General features: G+C 42.9%; 3 protein-coding genes across 8 annotated transcripts in view; 2 read left to right on the top strand and 1 right to left on the bottom strand.

Moving 5' to 3' along the window:
- Positions 1 to 19,393, top strand: part of ko (Stork-head domain-containing protein knockout) — a 62,685-nt gene extending 43,292 nt beyond the window's left edge. The window contains exons 4-9 of the mRNA XM_036815144.3: positions 4,251 to 4,446; positions 15,529 to 15,787; positions 15,944 to 16,188; positions 16,254 to 16,481; positions 16,544 to 16,695; positions 16,838 to 19,393. Coding sequence (XP_036671039.2) covers positions 4,251 to 4,446; positions 15,529 to 15,787; positions 15,944 to 16,188; positions 16,254 to 16,481; positions 16,544 to 16,695; positions 16,838 to 18,766 — 3,009 coding nt within the window. The 3' untranslated portion in view covers positions 18,767 to 19,393. The remainder of the gene's footprint in view (positions 1 to 4,250; positions 4,447 to 15,528; positions 15,788 to 15,943; positions 16,189 to 16,253; positions 16,482 to 16,543; positions 16,696 to 16,837) is intronic.
- Positions 4,506 to 6,199, top strand: LOC108013078 (uncharacterized; the record flags this gene model as incomplete). Its single annotated transcript, XM_017078698.4, has 1 exon — positions 4,506 to 6,199. A coding segment is annotated over one exon (795 nt), but the record flags the coding sequence as incomplete, so codon positions are not given.
- Positions 19,394 to 19,505: 112 nt separating the features above from the next.
- The window catches only part of siz (Brefeldin-resistant Arf-GEF family protein schizo), a 43,081-nt gene continuing 38,956 nt past the window's right edge, over positions 19,506 to 23,630 (bottom strand). For all 6 annotated transcript variants that reach the window (XM_036815139.3, XM_036815142.3, XM_036815140.3 and 3 more), the window contains 3 exons: positions 21,762 to 23,059; positions 20,864 to 21,701; positions 19,506 to 20,739 (listed from right to left, as the gene is read on the bottom strand). In XM_036815139.3, the coding sequence (XP_036671034.2) occupies positions 20,279 to 20,739; positions 20,864 to 21,701; positions 21,762 to 23,059 (2,597 nt within the window). In that variant the 3' untranslated portion in view covers positions 19,506 to 20,278. The remainder of the gene's footprint in view (positions 20,740 to 20,863; positions 21,702 to 21,761; positions 23,060 to 23,630) is intronic.

Raw genomic sequence — 23,630 nt, 5'->3', positions numbered from 1 at the left:
CAATCCATTGGATCTGTTTTTGTTTGGCAGGCAGAAAGGCTTGCAGTCGGGCAGGACTTTTGCCAACAGCTGTTCGTACATGCTACTTGTGTGTATTTTGCTCGGGAAAAACTAATAAAACAAATCGCATGTTTAGCCAAGAGTAGTAGATATCTTGGTCATTGAACCTAGCATCCTGGCAACCCTCGATAGCTGACCAAAGTCAATGCCTGTGGGGTGGTGCGCCCCCCAAATCCGATTTGGTATTTTAAGTGCAGTGCAAATCGAGTCCGAGAAAAACGCAGTCAGTCAGCCGTACACATCTTAGTCCAAAGGGCAGGGTGGGGATTGGTAATTTAGCGGAGGAAGTGGGCGTCACTCGGACATGGCCATGCAATTTGTATCCTTATCAGGACTAGCCGCATTGATTGGAACTCTGTTCGTCCTATAAGTACAGCAAGCCAAGGCTTCCGACAGGCGCTACGGTTTATGGACTCAACCCCCGGTTTTGTCTGGCACTTGACCAGAGCCAAATAAACAATGATGACAGGGATAAGGCACAAACAAAGGACCTGCAGCTGTCCTGGGGTGCTCATGTACAAGTTATGGACGTGAGAAATCCTCAAATAATTGGAAACGAGCTGGAAGTGCAGAAAAATACGAAGTGTAATCCTAAAAGTAATCAACGGGGAATAAAAGATTAAATAAATTGCATGGCCAGACACTGTAATAATTAACTCAGTGAGTCTACGTCTGGCTTTGAACTCCCAAAGTTATCATTAACTTTTAGCATAAATGGGAAATAAAATATTAAATTATTAAATAACAAGCTATTAAACTAATAAGCAACCTATCATTTTCTCGATGCGGAACGGTTAAACACGAACTTTGACGATGAAAAATAATCAAAGCAATATTTTAAGACCATTAAGAAGCCATAAATTACGGTATAACTGCTATTATAATAAAAAGCTAGCTGAAATTTCTTCCACGAAGAACATTTTGAACTTTGAGGAGAAAAACCATTAAGATGGGTGTCTACAACCATTATGAATTATGTAATTATTGGTCATCAATCGTCATCTTGATTGCCTCTGCAAATCTGTAAACTGTATAAAAAGTATAACCATAAAAATTATTACAAATGTTGCCCTTTAAAAACTAATTTTTCCCATGATAAATATCAAACCTATTAGTATAAAATAAACGATTTTATTTCGCTTTAAACTGATTCCCATGCAAAAGAGGCGTTTTCAAAAAACAAAAGCAAACGAAAATTTAAAACGACCTCGACCGGGGCAACAAAATATAGCTTTGGTGGATATGTATAGTGCCAATTAAGTTTATCTGTAACTGAAAAACACACCTCTTGGATGTGGATTAAGTCCCCCGACACCTTTTGAAATCCGTGTTTTGAATGATTTTGGAGAAATTCATAACATATTCATTTTCAAACCCGGTTGCTTCTCATTTGCGAAATTAAATGGCGCCTTTTAAAGTCAAATGAAGGGTCCGCCAAACAAAAACGGCAAAATATGTGGCAGGGGAAGAAAAAACACAAAGAGCCCAAAAACGTTTTGACTTGTGCCTAAGAGCTGCGGTCTTGACTTGTAGCTGCAACTTGATGTTGGCTGGTGGAAAGGTCAAGGATTATTATACTTCATCATAACTCTATTAAGCCCCAAGTCCGCAGCGGTTGGCAATCTCCGGCTTACGGGCTGCCTGACTGCGCATTTGTTTGTATATTGTTATTATCTTTTTATGCGGCACACACGAGAGATCTACAACGGCAGCAACTGTTGCAGCACGGCAGCAACATCAGTGGTTCACCAGCAACCTCCCCACATGAGGCCTCCTGCCAACTCTTGGCTCGATTCATAAACTCCACTCCAACTCCCGGTGATAGTTTTGTCTTTTAGCATTACTTTTGTGGGAGTTTTGTTGCTTAGTTTTCTATTACATGAAATTAAGTAAAAGTCCCAAAACGAAAGCCGCCACCCGAAACAAAAAAAAAAAAAACCAAGCCAAACCAAAAAAGATATAATAATAAAAGACATGAAACGACATCAAGAGCAGCCAAAAAGCGAAACTTCAAACTTCAAATTCAGCCCGCGGTGAAAATGACTTTCATACGCGCGACACACAGGTCGGCGTGAGCATTTGATTTGATTATTAAAAGTTTTGCATTACTTCCGAGAAACGAGAAACGCAGACACCTCGAAGCGCAGGTCCCAAACCAGATCCCTTTGATCGATGGAAAGCCTCTATAAGTAGGCTGTTGATGACTGTCTCTGGCATTTTGTCTCGTGTCTCACAATGATGCAGCAATATAATTACAGTGTTGGTTGGGGGATGAGATGCACTATGGAAAAATGTCTTGTAAATAGTAAAGCATTGCCTAGAATTTTTTATGAGATTATAACAAGAGTAATAAAACTCTACTTTACTTTGTAAATATTGTACTTTTATATATTGAAATTAGATTATTGCATAGCCAGTAGTACTTATTTGGAACGTTATGGAATAAGCAAACTTTCAATCAGCGCACGCAGCTTTTCATGCTTCTCCATTTTCTGCCGCCACACGCACAGTATGCAACAGTGAGAATTACTTGATCTTTTTTAAGCCCAATTTTGATTTGTTTAAAAATATATTTTTCGAAATGTATAAATAATTTATTTTAGGTAAGAATACCCAAGACGTTTGAATTAACCCATAAATAGATTCCTTAGGACCCAGTATTTTTCTTGAAAAAATTAGATTTAGGATGTTCCAACATTTAAGCAAAATTAAAATATCAAATATATCGCTATGTTGTTCATCACATCGACTAGAATATTTTCCCAAGATTCCATTAAATTCCCAGAAACCTCCCTTGTCCCTTTGATTTTCTCCGAGTGCACGATGAGCGCCATCTGGCGGCGCGTGACAGCCGAAGCCAAAGCAAAAGCCTGACGGGCAGGCAATGACGAGTTAATTTCTTCGCCTTCTCATGCATTAATTGAGCAGCCCGGGGCGGAAGGTTGGAATGGGCATGGATGGGCATCTTAGCCATCGAGATGGAGGTGGAGATGCAGATGGCGATGGAGAAAGAGGCAGAGGTAGAGAGCCATCCAACTTATATAAGCGGCATACCAGACCCAGGCGACATTAAAGCCCAAGAGGAGTGACCACAAGAAATGGCAATACCCGGGGGGAGAGATGCCCGCCCCGGGATTCCCTCGATGGCCCATCGACACAAAAGGTCAAATCGCTCAAACTGGATGATGTTCATTAGCGACACAGAAAGCCACAAAGCGTGAAACTCCGGCGGCTACATCGATCTCTTGGCCTTTCTTTCCCAATCGTCGCAATCCTCCCTCATCCTCGATCCCTTTGGCTCCATTGTCCATGGCTTTTTGCTGTGACTCTCGACCCTTTTTGTCCGTGTTTACATCAAAAACGTGCCTCAAGTGTTCCTGTCACTGCACAAATTGGACATTTATTTGCTGCCCCAGTCACCACTTTTCCGCACTCCTCCCACTTTTCTCTTATTTTTTTTCGTGCCTTTCCATGGAAACCTCTTGGCCAGAACGTGTTAAGGATTTCGTTTCGTTACGATTCGATTCGGTTTGGGTACCCCAAAAATAAATTCCCAGCAATGAGACGGCGGCTTTTGGTTTTACTTTATTTTCCTCCTTTTTTTTTGGTTTTTTATTTTTGTGGCGCCACCCCATCCCCCGCCTCTTTATACGGGGGCGTGGCAGCGATCCGCTTTAGCTAATTGACGGTTTTCCAGCCATCAGGTTAAAGCCGCTGCGGCAGCAGTTACCGCTTGCAACGCCCACAGATGGATGGCTCTTTAAGCCAGACAGCACCGCGCCAATTATGCCACGCGGTGCTCTGCAATTTGTCAATTAGCTGATGAGATGCAGACTCCCACTGGAAATGGATGTAAAGACCGGTAGAGACACCCCTTTTTCGCCCGATTCGTTGGGTTTCCTTAAGGGGTTGTTCACTTTAAAGGCATTTCCAGGTTTTAATGCATTTCGGCTTTTATAATAGGGATATCATAGAAGTAATCAGTAACAAAAATATTAATATAGGAGAAAATATTAGGAACAGGATAGGTTTCTGTTGTAGTTCTTTTAAAAATTACCCAAAATATTTAATCTATATAAGGTTGACGGGCTTTTATTAATTGGAGATGTCAATTTTTTTCCAGTAACAGGCATTCCCTGTTATCAGTAACCATTTGCTGACCTTTGAATTTTGTTTTATATTTTTTTCAGAACTTCCTGGCTGCCAATGCGCAATGCTGGTGGAATGGACCTTTGACTGCTGCCACGAGGGCGCTGAAATACGCAGGACATGTGGCGCCCGGAATGCTGCTGGTTACGGCTGAACCCTGTGCCCTGGAGGTCCTGCGAGGAGCCTTTGCCCGCAGCGTCCTGAAACCGCCAGCCACCTATGTAATCAGTTCAGTGGGTAAGTTTCCCCTAGATCATAGCAAACCTAGAAGTTGTTTAATTTCGGAATTCGGTTAGTCAAAATTCACAAATGTTTTGAGGGGAGAAGGAGGAAGTGCCATGGATGAGGAGTACATCTCTGTTTCGCGTTACGATCGTCAAAAAGAATTGGCCAAAAGGCGACTTCTTTTCTGGGCAAGACGTCTTCAGCTGATGCCCCATGAGGTAGAAAAGATGTCGGATGGAGAACTCAATCAGAGATGGCAAGTCTTTAAAAGAGAGGAAGACAATTTTGACAATCGGCAGGCTTTGTTTGATCGCTGGAAACAGCTCCATGAGTTAAGATATCTTATGTATGAGGAGCAAAGGAAGTACAATGAGCGTTATGGACCAGATGGGGCCTCCATCTGGCGAATTCTGGCCATGGCCCAGCAGGATCTGGAAAAGAAATTGCATATAGATAGAATCCGTGGCAGTTGCCAGCGTTTTCCCTCTCCCATGTGCCTCATGGAGGAGAAACGACAAAGCGGGGGAAACCAACTTTTGCTGGAACCCCTTAAATCCATCCTAGTTGGTTATGATTCCGATTCAGAGGATGAGCTAAGACTGAAAAAGGTCACTAGATATATACCTACAAGGTGGCCAAAACGGAGAATCAGTACACCTCTGATTTCCCACCCAAAAAGATATAATCAAAACCATGATTTCTGTAAAGAGCACCTTGAGGATTGCCAACTACGATTCTCAAAGAAAAAATGCAATCTTCATGGTACAAGTGAAGACTCCTTTAAAAGCCTACGAGAACCTCCTCCAAATCTGGGCTTCTGTCCTCACTGCGGTGAAAGACACCTGCGATTGCCACCTCGCTTCTGACCAGGTTAAAATAAATCAAAAAGCCCAAGACCTGTATTAAACCCTGTCCACTTTGTATTCAATATATTCATATACACAGAGGGAAAACCAAATTGTCCACATGAATTTAATATATCCGCAGAGCTAAATACATAATATTTCCGTTCTTTACTACATTATCAAGAATATATTCTTCTTGAAATACATGAATATAAAACCATTTTAACTGCCCAGACCGTTGTTTTTCATATTTTTCCTGTGTAATCGAAGCGACATGCACTTCATCAAATATTGATGTGTCTGGCCAGGGTTTATGGTCTCTGGTCTGCTCCTCTGTGCCTCGTTAGCTGTCAATTAAGTGGACACCTGTGCAGTTAATGCGATGCTGCCGTTGCCCATTTCCCATTTTCCACCTTTTTTCAACCTCCCCCCCTCCAGTTTTTCACACTTACAACTGAAAAGGGGGATGGGGGCCAAAAAAGCCATTGAATTGATAAATGACCGGCCAGCCGGAGATCGTCGAAATTGTGGAAACTCTACGGCCTTTGGCGAACTTTGTTTGGGAATTAATAAGCTGCGATTTGTGGCCACAACTCGTTGCAATATATTTATTTTCTTGGTCGAGGGGGGTCGGTTGTGCTGTCGGTTTATCTCTGTGAAATTCAATTGAGGAAATATCGCTGCACAAACAAAGAGCTGCACTTTAAAAACACACAAAGAACTGCAGACTGAGTGCAACATATGCTGTGTGGCCTGCAGAATCCACTCCATGTTTGCTAATTAACAACTGCAATGGCGTAGAACCCATTAACTGTTAATTACCATAAACATGACAATTCCATTGGCAAACAAGGAGGCCGAACAATGTGCCGCATTAGATACACTCCTAAAGTCCTCGGGTTCCACAGGAAAAATTAAATTCTAAAGGTGTAAAAAAATCACAAAAAATAATATTTTAAAAAAATGAACTCTTTTATTGTATAAAGAAATTCAGGAATTATCAGTAACACCAATGAATGACACCATCAATGAATATGACATGAAAGAAATTTCAAAAAGACACCAAATGTTTACATAAATATAATAAAAAATGTGTTATCATACCTTAAATATATATAATATTACTATCATATTTTTTAGTAATATTAATATTAATTTTATTTAGATTTTTTGGTATGGGATTTGGGATTTTTTAAAACCTCCCGCATAATTTCAAAAGGATGATAAATACATAAATAACAGACATCAACTATCCCCATAAATAATACCTTTAATTCATTAAAAGAGGCACTTCACAAGTTATTTATTACATATGTTGTGACCAAACATTGTCGGCCATTTTTATGGGCAATGTTTTACAATTAACCAGTCTTTTAAAATGTTGTCGCTTTAAATAAAAATAATATAAAAGACTGGCAGCTTGGGAATTGCCAATATGCATTAAATTCAAGCGAAGTCATAAATAATTGCCGCTTGTTTGGTCGCCACTTAATATACTTTAAAATTTTACAACTCTTTGAAGTCTAACAAACTGTAAAGTTTTGACAAGCAGTCAGCTTAAGTGCCTTAAAGACTTTTCGACTGTTTTCTATCGTTAGTCATTTCTACAAGAAGTAGCTGACATTTGTCTTATAGAGGAAAAGATTTATTACTTGCCGTTGCAAATTGTTGGCAAACAATTACAGAACGTTGATTAAATCGCATTTAACCGTTGCGAAGTGGGAAATAAATGCAGCCATTGAAATGGCAGTAACAATAACAATATAAAAAATAACACATTGCATGCAAAACAATCAATCAACGGCAATTTCTCGCTCAATTAGACAACAAACATGCCAAATAAATGCAAAAGAAACGAAGAAAAGCAAATTAAATTCAGTTTCGTGTTAAAGAGCCAACTTTGAGACTGCAGTTTCAGTGGGTGGGAAAACCAAGGGGGGGAAATTGTAGGAAAATCAGAGGAAAATGCCGTCGCTTGCCGCTTGGCAATTTGACAGAGGAATATCGGTGGAAGCGCCAGAGAAGCAAAGTAGACAAATGGCAAATGCAAAATAGCTGGAAAGCGAGAAAATTATGCAGTTTCCCAGATGCTGAGAAAAATAAGGAGATATCGGTGAGGAGGGACGGATGGACAGATAGAGAGCTGTCGGTAACTATGATGGCGAATAAGAAAAAAAAATAGTAAAGAGCCGCAAATCAATTTCATCACGATTTCTCGTCGCTCGGATCTTGCTGAAAGTGAAATGTGGCCATGACAGTGGAGATGGCCGTCCATCAGATAATTGTAACTTAATATTCGAGCCATTAACAAATCGCAAATCGGTAGAAATCAGCCAAGTCAACAGCAGCCGAGCGAGCATATTGCGAATTGCGAAAATCGAATGTCAGTCAAATGTTGCTAGTGGCAACCGCATGCAGATGGGACCCAAACATGAGATCGCCGATAATACTGGGGAAAAATTTGAGAAAATTTTATTGGAAACTTGTAACCGAATAAAAACCTATATCTGTAGTCATTTGCTAATTTTTAAACAATATTATTATATTAGTCTGACCATTTTATTTACCAAGGGCCGATTTCTCAATGTCATGTTAACTTGTCATTAGGATAAATTGATACTACATTTAGTTTCTCATATATGATGTTATGTTTTATCTGAAAGGGACACTCTTAATGTTAAATTTATTTAACTTGGAGGTTTGTCAGTTGGAATATTCAACATCACATTAAGAAAACGAATTAATTTTACAAACAATTTAACTTTATGTTAACTCTCCCTGACAGATAAAAAACTAGAACTTTAACCTGACATTGGGAAATCAACCAAATAATCCAAACAAATTCTTTAGGCAAAGAAAATGTTAAACTTTACAAAAAATAACTCATTCTAAAATAAATATTCAACTTGTATAATCTTCTATTCTGTCATTTAACTAAAGTAATGCCTCTATTAGATGAGACATATTGAAAAATATTAGTAATGCTAAGAAAAATAACATCCAAGTCTTATTTTTTATGACTGTGCACTATCTTATTATTCACCGTTAAGCTTTTGGCCAATTTCTTGAAAGGTTTGTTAACCTTTGTGTATAGGGGGAGAAATTCTCTAAAGCGTAACCAAGTTTGCCAAAAAAAGAAGATATAGAAGAGCGGGCGATACAAGAGTCATTGTCATCGGCAGTCGTCTTTGCAAGTTCATCATCATCATGGTCGCTTGAACACCGCCCCTTTCGCCCCTTCGAAGAGCATTACCCAAGCGATTATTGTAATTTTATTGTTCTCTTTCTTCGGCGGCCTGGTCTTTTCCCCCGATTCTCCATAACCCTTTGGTTAATGAGGTCAACCCATTTGATTTTAGCTCTTGGTTACGCTTGGCGAACTTTTCCCCCATTTGGCGGGAAAGTGTTCTGCGGAAAATCTTTCGGTTCCACCATTGTTTTTCCCTTCGACGCACCAAAAATGGCTGGCAATTTAGCCAAATGCGACACGATTCTTTGGCTGACATTATCCCATCATCTGGGACTCCCAATTGGAGGTTGCACAACGAAACTGTTGGCAGGCTCCCAGGTTCAGGTCCACTAACCCCAAACTCATTGACCTTTAACTCACACACTTACAACCGAAGGCACAGGAACGGCAAAAAGTGTCGCCAACAATTTTTTGTCTTTTCTCAGTCTGGGCCTTATTTATTTTCTATTTGTTTTGTTTTTGTGGCCAAATCGTGTTGCTCCTTATTTGCCAGGCTATAAAGCCGGTGGTGGTGGCCCAATGTCCGACTGTCTGGCATTTTGTTGGTGTTGCAACCACGTAAATGTCAATTTGCATTTCGTGAGGCGTTGCATAAACAGCAGTCTACAAACTGCCTACCAACTCGCCTTTAGTATCCCCACAGCCTTGTTTTCAATTTGTTACTGATCTGAAATATTTTTATTAACAGACGGAAACAATTAGCGTCGCCTCAACGAACGCAACAAGCGCCGGCCAAAAAGTTAAAGCCATATAGCTCTCTTTCTATTTATTTTTTGTTGGTCTTTTTATTTTGACTTTTTTGCGATCTGTGGACAGGCGTATCTGTTTCCTCTTGCCAGCGACTGCGTGGCCTTTCCACCCACAGCCCCCCGCCAAACACCCACCACCCCCAAGCGAAACGAGAAGAAAAACCAAAATGGGAAATTGAAAACGCGCAAAAAACGTTTCAGCCACAAAATCGTGATTGCCTTCGTTTGGCCGCCAGGCTATTTTGTTTTTTTTTTGCTGCAATGCTCTATATGTTGGGAAAAGGGGTGAAATGAGGGGAGGGGAATAAGCTGGGGGTAGGTCAACAATGGGGCGGATTTAGGGGGTGCTGATCCTGACTACTTATGTAAAAATGCATATCAGGAAGAGCTCTTCGGGTTTGACTGAAAATTAACTCAGATCAGAGAAAATCAACCGAAACCAAAATCTGATTAAGATTAATATTTAAAGATCTTTTTAGCGAACAGATTCAAAAACAAACCAGAGCCGTGTCAGAAAAATTTAGAACACTTAATAAATCGATGATTCTATGATTCTGATGATTCGATGATTTTATAATTCAATGATCTTATGATTTCGAGATTCGATGATTTGGTGATTCGATATCTCAATGATTTCATGATTTGATGATTCGCATATTTGGTGATTCGATGATTTGGTGATTCGATTCGATGATTTGGTTATTAAGATTCATTCGAAGATTCGTTGATTTGGTGATTTGATGATTCGAAAATTTTGTGATTCGATGATTTGATCCGATGATTTGGTGAATCAATGATTTGATTCGATGATGTGGTTATTCAAGATTCATTCGAAGAATCGATGATTTGATTTGATAATTCGATAATTTTGTGATACGATGTTTTAATAATTCGATGAGTAGTAGCCCTTGTAGACATTCCTGGTGCGCTTCGTCAATAGGTGGACATCCACTGTAATACCCTTTTTAATTTTTGGAACAAAAGCTAGCTCTGACCAATTACAAAGACTAATGCCTTGCTGACTACTTGCTTAATTGTAAAATCTCAATAAAATACTCTCACTGATTTACTGATTTTTAACTTGGTGGCCCCTTGCCGCTTTTCCAAAAACCCTGTCGAGCTGGAGTGATTGATTAATTGCCAAGTGAAAACGAAAGACACAGTCTCTGTCCCAGATGACAAACTCCTGCCTACAGCAGGAAAAACTCTTTTTTTCCTTCGGCTTCATCTGCATTTTTACGCTCGGGACGAAAAAGTTTAAAACCAAAAGACCGAACCGAAGCAAAACGAGACTTGCAAATGATAATAAATATGAAAAAGACGTGAAAACGATTGCCGCGATTTTCCCACCAACGCTTTATAGATGGTGTCTCAAAGGCAACCTGCCGTCCATCCCCCCTCCCCCTGCTTTTTCCACCCCTTTTCCCCCTCTAGTTTTCCCCACCTTTTCCGCCTCCTGGAGCCGCCTCCTTTTTGCCGCAGCTTCATCCGTCTTAAGTAGAGTGAAAGTGTTGCGTTTTGGTTCCAAATTGTGGCCACAGTTGCAATTGTTGTTGCCCAGGCTTATGTTATTGTTGCTTTATTTTTTCTAGTTTTTTCTATTTTTTTATTTTTTGTTTTTTAAGTTTATTGCTAGTTTTGTGGCTGCTATTTTAGCCGGCGGACACATATCCTTGTGTTCAATCAAACCAAAGCGCCGTCAACGCGACTGAGTCTACATTTTTTTGGATCCCGGATTGTTGCTTTGGCTTTCGGAGTCAAGTGTTTTGTAGCTTGAAGGTTGTTTTCCACAGCCTCCCACTGAAGGCAGGCCCACCCCCTTGGCCCCCTTGCCCCCTTTAACCCCCCCTCCACCCCATGGGGCTCAAACATGCGGCAAACATTTTTAGCGCTTGTAGTTGCCATGAATTTTTATGCAAATGAAAAATGTTTCTTGCGATTTCCATTTTTTGTTTTTTTTTTTTTTGTCTTCAGCTGCTTTGTTTTTATTTTTTTTTTCTTCGTTGGCCATTACTGTGATGCAATTGCCGCGAGTAACAATAATCTTGATGTATGATTTTTTTTCCTTCGTGGCTGTCTCTTATTATTAGAAAAAGAAAAAAACGTTAAAAATAAAGAGGAAATCTTGTGCGCCTATCGTGTTGTTGGCACATTTTCGCTTATGCGAAGGGGGGTCGTATTTTGTGTTTGATCTCATAACCGCCAGCGATGCCACGGCAGCATCATAAACTTTTAACGCTGTCCATTTCGAAATAATCAATAATTTTTGGCTATCGATGGCAATTTATTACTATTTTTCCCCCTCCCAACCAGCTTTGTTTTCATTTTGTTTTTTATGTTTTTTTTCTGGCCGCTGGGCAGCGACTGAAAGAGAGGAGCAAATAAATTAACACTTCCTTAAACGATAAACACCGAAATCCCCGGCGATATATTCGAACTCAGTCGGCGGTGGAGAAATGCATTTGGAAATCAAACTGAAATGCCAATTGATAGTGCCAGTGTCGCTGGTTTTGTTTTTCTTCTTTTTTTTTTTGCGGGGGCGTCACGAGTTTGCCTTTCGATTCGTTTATTAATTTTAATTGCAACGGGGTGGCAACGCCTGCCGGCTAATATCCAGCCCACGGATAAGCCGAACAAATTGCGAACAACACTCCCCCATCGGAGGATACTATATACTCGTATATACCTACGTAGTATACTATCCACCGAACCATCCAACGAAAGTGGGTTGCGCGTGCTCGAGGGGCAGTTGGATTTTCAGGGGAGCCAATATTGCCTCAAAAGCCTTGATCTTGGCCAGGTTTTTCGATGTAGGCAGCGTGTGGTGTGAGTTCATTAATATGCAACATCTTTTATGCTGGTTTTGTGGAACTGCAACTGCTGTGGGGGAAATAAGAAAATTCGAGGCAGCTAAGAAAAATCTGCTGGAAATGTAATGGCATCTTTAGGGGGATAAGTAAATAGACTTCTTTTCATAATTAATTCATAGCAGTACGAGAAAACACGTTCATTCTTATTTAATATGATATTTGGATACATGATCCACACAAAAACTTAAAAAAAAATGCTTACACTAGGATATTAGTTAATTTTAAAGTCCATATATTCAAAGCATTTTAAAGCTTTTAAAGTTTTCTTAGAATAATTCAACACCGCATAAAGACCAATATAATTTTTTTCTTTTTTTTATATTTTGACTTAACTAAAAAAAAAGTCCTAAAGATTATAAATTATTAAGACACTTAGAAATTACATGTGTTAGATCATGAAGCCATTAATTTGTTCAACTAAATTGCTCTCATATACTTACAAGCAGATCAAAAAGATAAGAAGGTATAATTAGGTACAGCAATTAACAAAATACAACCATTTTTTAATGAACCTAATTAGTAAAAAGCAGCTTAAATGATTTAATATTAAAATTTTTATATGGAGCCATAAAAATGTTTTCTTAAGTAAACGTGGGCCGTTAGATACTTAAGTAATCCCCAGAGCTATAAATTCACAACAGTTTGAAAAAGTATTTAAATTACACAAAACATTTCTTCGCCTCATTTTTATTAGTTTGACTTTCCCATTTATGGCCTTTTGCCGATATTAAATTTCATTTTAAAGCCCTGACCTTCCCATAGCCATAGCCTTCGAATATGTAACTAACTGCGCCCAGTGCCAAATGGCATTTCGAACTCTGCCCCCTCGGGCCGCCAAAAACATTTCAGATGACTCGCAGCATCTGGTGGCCGCAAGAGTTACCATATACGTAGATATATGACTTGTGTTTGCCCAACCATCTCTCATATTTGTTTATCTAGCCCCAATTTGGCTACTGCACTGGCAAATTTATGATCAGGGCGTTGCTGCCAAACAGCGCCGAATGGCAAATTGCGGAGTGGCGAAATCAAATGGCAAATGTATAATAAAGAGGCGAGTGTGCCAGATGATAAGCGCTGGCAAATAAATCGCCGAACCGAACCGAAGCGATCCTAACTTGGGGCCAAGAAGGGAGTAGTGCAGCCTGGCATCCATGTAACTGGCGGACAACAAATGCTCTTGGGCCTCGGCGAGATGGAGATTGAGTGCAGCTCCAAGTGACGCCACACACAAATGCGGCCCAAAGATTAATCGCTTAGCGAATTTGCAATGTGAAAGTGCGAGGAGAGGGAAAGGCGGATTTCTGGCGACTGTTTTCTGCAAGACAGTTTACCAACTGCCAACTTCCCCACAACTGCAAACTCAAAACAGCAAGCTGCTAACTCACATAAAAAAAAAGAGGAAAACCAACTGCAAGCTGCGTTGGTTATTGCCGCTAATTGTCCTTGACGACGGAGCATCCCACATGGCATTTTATTTTGTCTTTGGCTGATGGCGCAAATTGCTGCCGGGTATTGGTGCACTGAGAAAAATATGTTGAAGTTGCAGTAAAGGGAGGCTTGAAGAGCTAAAAGGTATTGAGACAATTATAGCTGTTTTCTTAACTTTAATATAACGATTTAAGACTTCAGAACTTTTTCTCTAACTTAAACATACCGATTTAAGAATACCAGTATCGATAAGTATCTTACACGTCTTTATCCATAAAATATAAATGTTTCTAAAACGTTGCCAGGAATTGAGAACATTTTCTCTAACTTAAATATACCGATCTTAAACAGCCAGTATCTATAAATCTGTGAACAATACAGTATAGTCCACACTCCCATATCATCTAATATAAATAATAAATGTTACAAAAACATTTATAGGATTTCTAGATATTACAAATTTGAGTCTTAACCAAAAACATAAACTATAAAAATCGCTTGTTAGGAAGTTACAGATGTTTATTATAAAGGGAGCACATGCCCACATAATGGGTTATTTAATTTGGTCCTTAAGGTTCGACATCATGTCTGAATATAAAAATGAAAATGACTATAGAATCTATTTAACTTTACCCTAGTTTTCTGCAAGGCCAAATAAATAACTTATGGAATATTTGGTTTGATATATTATTATACGTATCCTGCAAAATAAAACTTTGCTGAAACAACAAACCTATTATCCTACATATACATGTAGGTGACATTATTCGCTGTGTAATTTTACAGCCGCAGGCTGCAGCGGAAAGTGAAAACTTGAAAAATTGATTATGCAACTGCCGCAAGGACGTTTGTAGCCGAGAGGCTTGCCAGTGCCTGTGCCCGTGCCTCTGCCTGCATATATCTTGGCCCGGCCAAAACGGAGGTCGTCACACACTTGGTCTGATTTTACAGTCTTCGCACACCTCCAGCCCTCTCTGTCTTATGTCATTGTCTCCGTCTCTGTCGGCCCCTCTGTTTTATTATTGCAATTTTGAGGCATGCCACTAGACACTTGCCTCGGGGGCGTTGCTTGTCGTTGGTTTTTTGCCACTTTTTTAGAGGTTAAGTTGCAAGTAGGAAGCGTTCGTGGAGGCGCATTTAATTTACGGGCACGATGCGGCACCAGCAGGTAAAAATAATAAAACGCCATCAAGGTGTGCAGCGCTCTTCGCTTTGTTTTGATTTTTCTGGCCGATGGGAGCGTGTTTTAATTAAGTATACGCCGCGTGAACGATGCGACTCGCCATATAAGGTGATGCCAGCAGATGATGCTGCAATTACAGGGAGAAAAATGTTGTCAGCTTGGGTCATTACTAGAGGTTTAGTTTGAACCAAAATAGTCTTCACAGTTGGCCTATTAAATAAGGATTTTAAATGTGATTGATATATATTGATTGATGCATAACAAATGTAACTTAAATAATCTCAAAATCAAATCAAAAAACCTCATTTCGTTAAATAATTAATTTTCTAAAAAAAAATTCAGATATAATATAAATCCTTAGTGCAAAGCTTAGATTGCGTAGTGATTTAATATTTCTTAAATTTTCATTTTGGAACCCATTGCTTCAACAGTCATCTCATGCATAATCCAGCAGACTCCGCTTGACCTCCGGGCAACAGAGAGGTCAAACTAAAAAGCCAAACTCAATTCGGTCAGTTTAATTACCCCGTCACTCGAACGTGGCCAAAATGCCAAGCGAGCCAAGGCAAGTCTCCCAGGTGGCCACCCAAAATGCCAGCGAAAAGTCGAGTTCGTTGGAAAAAATGCGAGCAAGTTTAGGTGACCAAATGGGGCAGTCGTCCGTCCAGTGATTAGCCATATATGCGGGCCAGTTGCACATGTTGTCTTGTTTTCATTTACTTTTTTTTCTGACCACACCATTTTCCCTCCCCTTGACATTTTCCAGGTGACATTGACGATTGCATTGTGACGCCAACGGTTCAGGGGCAGTTCACGCCGCTTCCAGAGGCACTGTGCGATGTGATCATGGACCTCACCGCCGAGGGCCAGTCGGCCACCATTGAGCATGTGCGCGGCAAGCTGGGCGCCCGCTTCCCCCACATGACCACGCCCGCCACCGAGGTCATCTACGACTCCCTCGCCCAGCTGATGCAGGAGCAGAAGATCTACCAGACCTCCAAGGGATACTTTATCTTCACGCCAGAGTGAGTTTATCTATAGATCGAATTTTTATAAGGGTTAATACAAAAATATGCTAAAGATCTTTTATAATAGCCATATAGGGCTATCTTGAACATTAAGAATTCTATAAAAAATGTAAAAATCCTCTGCAAGGTCAACTTACTCATTATCTTCTCCAGGCGGCGACGCAGTCGATCGAGGCCGCGCAGCAATCACCACCAGCTGAATGGAAGCCTGGCCTATGGTCATTTGGCGGAGGAGGAGCAGCAGCATGGCGACGATGTGGTTCCCCAGGAGGCTCGCACCATGCTGATGTCCAATTCCGAGGCTCTTCACTCGCTATACGGCGAAATCTCAACGGAGCGGGACGGCGACCTCACCCACCAGTGCATCCAAACGAATCTGGCGGATGTGATCTGCGGCGGTGAGTGCAGCATCTCAATTAAATCAATCAATGCTATCTGCAATCGATCCATAAATACCCAACAGGCAATCCCAATGACAAGATCATCTATCCAAGGGCGGCGAAGCGACGCAGTGCATCGTTTCCGACGCCGCGCAGCTTGGAACGCCGGCACAGTTTGCGGCTCTTTGGCTCGTCGAAGCGCCTGCAACGCTGCGCCTCCACGCGAAGTCTGTCCAAGACCTACGCCCAAACGCTCAATACCACGGACAGCAGCAGTTCGGAATACCAAAGCACAGATTCGTCATCACCCAGTAAGTACAAATCTTTAATATACACAGTAACTTTTCTGATAGAAGTATTTTCCCCATATTAGAAAAAGGATCTTTGCTCTCACGCCTGTTCCGACGCAGCGGTCGAGCCAAGCAGCGACAAATTGAAACCTATTCGGCCCAATTCCCTCCAGCCGAGTGGTTCAACACCAGAGCCGTTCACCTCCACAGCGTGGGCACCCAAACGGCCGAGCACGTAAGCAGTTTACTTCAACTTACGGTTTAACATTTTACCGGCATGAACTCGTCGGATGGGGGTAGCACCAATAATAACATATAAACAAATGAACCTACAATCTTTATAACTAACTCTCGTTTCATTGACTCTTTCTTCACAGGACTTGCCCGTGGCCCACACGCTGTCCAACTCGACGTTCTACGACGGCTCGGAGCTGAGCCAGCGCTCCTCGACGTTGCCCCGTCGCCATCGACGCCACATGTCCAGCGAGTCGACGTTTCTGATTTCCTCCAGGGACTGCTCGCCCATCCGCCGCCGATCGCCGGTGTACTGCAGCAGTTCGCTACCTCGATCCACGCAGTCGATACCGGCCACCACGGCCAAGACGAATCACTCGTCCCGCTTGAGTCATGGTCACGGAGGATCGGTGACGCCAACGCCGCCAAAGACGGCACAGAAGTCGGTGATCGGGAAGCACATCTTCGAGAGCTCGCCATCGCGATCCGCCACGCTGAAAGCGACGTCGGCCAAGCGCCACACGGACGGACTGATCATCAACAGTTGTCAGGATAACAAGGCCACCTACCGGAGCAGCCTGCAGAGCAGTGGTCCCTCGAGCCTGGAGTCCTGCAAGACCACCTCGATGCTCGCCAGCGGTCCATCGAGCATCGACAGCGGCAAGGTGTCCTTTAGCCAAAAGACCAGCGGCCACTCTAGTCTGGACTCGCAGTGCTCCACCAATACGGCAGTGATAGCGCCATCTACGAGCAGTAATGGTGGGAGTTCTCGTTCGATCCTCCTGCTAAATGGTTCCCCTCGGGGGACACCACGTCATCAGGCCATGAGGGCACGCGTAGCCGAGGCACAGGCACAACGTCAGAGAGCCAGCACGCCCAATCGCATTCTGGAGGAGATGATCTATCCCGCGGGCGGAAGTAATGGTGTGCCCACCTCCAGCAGCAATAACTCCATCACCCTGCAGGTGACCACCTCGAATGGGAATCAAAGTATCCCCAGCACCAAGATCTTTGTGCAAAACTCACCCGTAAGGAGTGTTATAACCCTGGAGAATGGCAAGATGCTCGAGAACTCTAATGTGTTCATCATCAACAATGAAACAATGACCAATGAGCGGGGCGAGATTATCAAGAAAACCTTGTCCAAGCAGACTTCAGCTGCTCCCATGGCCACGTCGACTCCCGTCAAGCCGGAAACTGTTTCCGAGCAGCCACTCAGCGAAACGGAGGCAAATTCCGAGACCTGCGACTCCATATCCTTCATCAGCGAGAGTTCCCCGGAGAACACATGTGCCGTCGAAGCTGAAACTCCAATTTATGATGGCGGAAAGTATGCGAAGAATACAAATAACGATGCCACCATGAACAACAGCCGGAAACTGTGCCTCCAGTTGGCCAATGGCATTGCCTACAAGAACAATGTGCTGAAGAACGAGTCCCAGCCAAATTCACCAAGTGCAGATGCTCCTCTCAAACTGGCGGCGCTGGCCAAGCAGGATTTTGAGATTGCCGGCTCGGTGGGCAACCTGCATTTCTACGAGAAGAGTTCCAAGGATGTGGGTGCCTCGCAGAGCAATAACATGATGATGAACAGCAGCACGGACCTCAAGAATCTGTGCTATGAGTCAGTGAAGTGCTCCATGAATGGTGATGAACTGGCACTGGCCCACTTGCTCCACAAGTCCAGCAATCCCCTGGGTAGTGAGCCCAATTTGGCTCTGAAGGATTTGACCAATGATAAGTCCATTGATAAGGAAGCCATCGATAGGCGTCTCAGCTTGACCAAGGAATCCTTGGAGCAGGGAATGGGCAACGTTTTGGCCAATGGCGGCGAGGAGTTGTATAACTTTCCCAGTCTGACCGACCTGTCCTTCAACTTTACATCCCTGGCGGCGAGAAAGATTCTCCAGGGTGTGAGCCTCAACAGCATTGATACCCTGGTGGAACTTAACATGGCAGCAGCGGCGGCGGCAGCGGCAGCGGTCAACAATGCGCAGGAGAAGCAGCAGAACAACCAGCCCGCGGCGGCAGGACCAACTGCATCCGTTTGCACCGATTTTGGCATGGTCTAATCCAAGGACCAGGTACCTAATCCATATAAAGGCATCACCTCCGCCCCAACAGAGATCATCGCTGTGGGTATACCGGAGAGTCTTGGCCTCTTAGTTTAATCAAACGAAAAATACCATAGGGTCTAGATAGGAGTTATCTACTCTACGCATTTGGCAAGCAACTCTTGTGTGTAATTTATTACAATTTGATTTCCCCATTCGATAGCAGCAATTTGTATGTATTTTCTTTAGGGTTTTATCGGAAGCAAACTTTTATTTACAGTGCCAAAATACGTTTAGATTAATTTTAATGCTTATTATTTCATATGCCAGTTCGTATTTCGCTTTCTACCACAGAGACATCGCCAAGCGACTTCTGTTTAAGCAATCCGATTTATGTAAAAATCCACAACAAAATACTATGTGTTATCCTTACTTTTGTGTACATTATTCAAAATAATTTTTTTATACTAACAACGCCCAAAATGCAATCCTATCTATACAGACACGAACCGTAACAGAGATGTACTACGATCATAGAATTTAGCACTTAAACAGAAATACAATAATTTTGTACAAGGCCTTAATTAGTAAAGTCAGCAATAATACAAAATAAGTTGAATCACTAATAAAAACGATATAAACGAATGACCACAAATGTATTTTGTTGGGGAAAAGGGATCCTTTTGAAAGGTCAAACATCATAAAAATGAAAGAGTCCCTAAAATATCCCACCAAATAAGTAAATGCGATCAACTGATCATTGGTATTATTTCCTTTCATTTATTGAAATTTTTAAGTCTTTTGCTTTTTCATATACATATTGTTTTGTTTTCATATACTTCGTGTTTGTTATACTCGTATTTAATATTTTAGGTTTTGGGTAGTTTTGGCTCTATAAATATGAATAATTATAGCTAATTGCTTTTAAATTAATATTCAGGGTATATACACACACACGCGGTATACACGAACTTCATTTTTAGTTACACAAACATAATGTCGGGTAAAGAAAATATATAATATACATAGCGCGCACTTAACGTGGGGAAGGTGTAATAACACCTATGCTAATAAAACTACACTCATAAATCGCTTTTGTAATTCGTAAAGGATTAGATCGAAAAGGGGATGGGCTTAGAAGTTGCCCAGGAAAAAAATTGGTGTTTTCAAGAGTCTGGACAAAGATTAGAATTATACAATTGATACATATGCATATTTAGAGAATAGTTATCATAGATCGTGGGTGTATTATATTATGCGGTTGTATATACAATTAGTTTTAGAAACTTAGTTTTAGTGTGTAGATAGTGTGAAACAGGCAAAAGTTTAATTTATATACATTAATATTAGCAGAGAACGAAGGAACATTTAAAAATTCACTATATACTCGTAAGCTGTGTGTGGGTTAGGTGTTGAAGAAAATGGCGTTCGGTTCGTTTCGATTCGGATTATACAGATATTTCATTCTATATGCTATATAGATTTAATAATTATCGCTTTGCTCAATAACTAAAATGTACAATAGATGACTTAGACCTCCGTCGACCGTCCGTTCTCATCCGTTCGCGAAGCCTTTCGCTCGCGTCCCGGTATTCGGCCAGTAAGTGGCTGCGCCTGAGCCTGGGCTTGAGCTTGGGCCTGAGCTTGGGCTTGAGCCTGGGCATGTGCCTGTGCCTGAGCTTGCATTTGTGCCTGCTGCTGGAGCATTTGCTGCTGCTGCATAATGTAAGCGGCCTGCGATTGCTGAACAAAGTTGGCATGGGTATATGCCTGCATTCCCGGAGCTGCATACACATTGCTGGGCGTGGCGATCGCCGCCGTTGGCTGCATGTTAAATCGCATCTTGGCTGCAGCCGCTGCATTGGCTGCGGCCGCAATTGCAGCGGCATTTTCCCTCGAGGCGCTGGAGTTGGTGGTGGACTGGAACGAAATGCTCATGCCGCTGTCCAGGGAGCCAACGCTGCCTCGTCGCTGAGGTTTCTCATTGCCAACTGGAAGGGGATACAAGATGGAGTCAGTAAGGTCTATCAAAAGTAATTATAAATAATAAATTAAACATGCTGTTCTATTTAACAAAATATTTTATTTAGCAATTTAAGTATGAGGTGAACTCACATTGCTCATGCATGTCGAGAAGGCTGTTGCTAAGCGCACTGCGCTTTAGCTGTTGCGAGGAGTCAGCGGAATTGGGAGCCTGCTCGCCAGCCGCCTGGGATCCTGGCTGATAGGGACACGGGCAGACCTCCACATCGGCCACGCCACTGTCACGATTCTCTGCATTGCCAGGTGCCCGATTGCGCGCCGACTTCTGGCGCTCCAGCTCGGCCTCAATGCGCAGCGACTCCATTTCGTCCATCTCGCTAATGGACTCCTTGAGATCCTCGGCAAACTTGCAGCGATCGTGTTCGTTGCGGGCATTGAAGGTGATCAAGATCTTGCCGTCCACCTTCTGGGAGAGCTGAATGCAGAACGGATAGTTGGGCATGTCCAGCAGGGTGACAACGGTGCCGCACAGCGGAAAACTGTTGCGGAATGTGTACGTCACGGAGGTCTTCTTTTTGCTAAAGATTTTGGTAATGACCAGCAGATCGTTGAACAGGAACACCTCGCGCTGATGCACACCAGGTCGTTCCTTCTTGTTCACATCGGGTATCTCGTATAGCCGGCAATAGCAGACGAGGCGGCGATGTGGTAGCGCTAAGTTGGGTTTCTTGCCCACAATTGTGGCTTGGACCTTCATGACCTGGGTTACATGGTCGCTGCCGGGTTTAAATTCGTCGGACTTGACGCGATCGTAAATGCCCATCAGCATGTCCTTGTCGATGTCATGACAGTCGTCAATGCCCCGCAAGTTCTTGATAAAGTCCTCGACGCGCATGCGACGTTCTGGTTTGAGATTGGGCGTGTGCAGATCCGTGTTCAGCATGATGATGGCAAAGGCCAGGACGAAGATCTGTAAGTAAGGCAAGAAAGATTAGGGAGGAACTCGAAGATAATAAACTGATTAACCTACCGTATCAGATGATCTTAGTCGCCCCACGATGTCCGCATTGCATTCACAGTAGCGCTGCGAGAAGATCTCCATCAGGCGCTCAATCTTTTGTGCCTCTCCAGGCATGCGGAAGTAGGCTTGGAACTTTCGCAAGGCCACATCCACCTGGCGACCGGACAGATCCAACTCCATGGCAAAGCAACTGAGCACGGCCATGTTGAACTGGTTCTGCAGATTGCCCAGATACTCGCCGATCATTTGCCGGGACAAGCCTTTGCGGGTGATGAGGAATCGCGCCACGCCCTGTGGTGTATTCTCGAGGAAGCCTCGCCTGATCAGATAGGTGATGCCCTTCTCCGGCTTCTTGTTGAACAGATTGAGTCCAACGCGATACTGCCGCTTGCGTATCGTCTCCGACATCTTGTAGTTCTGTGCCACTCCGGCAGCAGACGCAGCCGCCTGCAATTGCTGCTGTTCGTGTTGCTGCTGCTCATGCTGCTCATACTGAGCGGCGCTCGTGTGCGAGGAGATGGCATGGTCATCGGCTGGGGGTAGTCCTCCTGCCGCCGTGGCTGCTGCAACGGCAGCCTGCATTTGTGCGGCATAGACGCCGGCTCCTCCTGCCACTCCAATGCCGCCTGAAACCGCACCCGCTGAATCCGCCGAGTGCGTGGAGAACTGCTGGGAGCTATTAAGCGCTGTTCCCCGCTTCCAGGTGTGTGGTGAGTTGCTGCGATCCGAACCCAAATCGCTGTTGAGGTTACGTTCCGCCGAGGTCACACTCGAATCCGATCCGGAACTCTGCACGGAGGTTAGGCTGCCGTTCTCGGCGGTCTTGCACAGGCCATTGGTCCTCAGCAGGGAAGGAGGTGGCGGCGTCTGGCGTTGCAGCAACAAAAGCTGTGTCTGCTGCTGGGCCGTGATGGAGCTAGTGCGTTTGGGCACCTCTGGCGGCACCTTCTTGCTGCTGCCACTGCCGCTGCCACCGCTCCCGCTGCCTGTGCTGCCACTGCAACTGGGCGTGGGAGTGGTGCTGCCACCTTTGGGTCGCATATAGATTTGGGCCGCCGAGTAGTAGGGCGTGTGCGGGGAGTGGCCGCTGGTATTCACCCACGAGGCATTCAGCGAGGTGTCCGCCGAACTGGCATAGCTCAAATCGTGCGGTGATCCGTGGTAACTAGTGTAGTAAGCCGCCGCCGTGGGCAGTGCCTGGGCATTATAGTAATGCGGCTCGGCAGCGTGCAGAAGATTCACATGCGGATGGGAGGCCAGAGCGGATGTGCTGACGGTCGAGCTGGATATGGAGGCGGGAGAGGCTCCTGTAAATAAATAATAGGTTAGTGAAAAATTCTAAAAAAGTAATTGGAGTTGTTTGCCATTCAGGATAATAGTGATTTTAATTTTCTAATTGACATACAGAACGGGTACATTTTTATTACTTTGATAAGACCAAAACATTTATTGATAAGAGATCAAAGACCCCTTTTTGAAGCCTAACATATCTGGTGTTGTTTGATAAAACAAACTTGAGACGCAAATTTTGTTTGTCTGGTAAATGATAAAATTAAGAAAGAAACCAAACATACGTATATATTATAAAGTTTTTTTGTTTATTACTTAAATAAATAATATTCGCAAAATGGCCTTGTTTACTTTTACATTTCAAATTAACCTTGGGCCTTTCCTGAGATCATTAAACTCATATTTACTTGAAAAAGTCACCAAAGGGATCAGCCCAAACAGATAAAGTAAACCAATAACATAAAGTTAATTCGTGGAATTTTTAAGAACATGGGTTCACCCCCACTTTAAAATTAAGGGAATCATATGATAATCATATGAATCATAATGAATATATTTTAAAGGCACGCGCTTGCTCTCATTTCATAT

The sequence above is a fragment of the Drosophila suzukii genome, chromosome 3 (genome assembly GCF_043229965.1).
Source record: "Drosophila suzukii chromosome 3, CBGP_Dsuzu_IsoJpt1.0, whole genome shotgun sequence".
Taxonomy (NCBI): Eukaryota; Metazoa; Arthropoda; class Insecta; order Diptera; family Drosophilidae; genus Drosophila; species Drosophila suzukii.
This window is presented reverse-complemented; position numbering and strand designations above follow the sequence as displayed.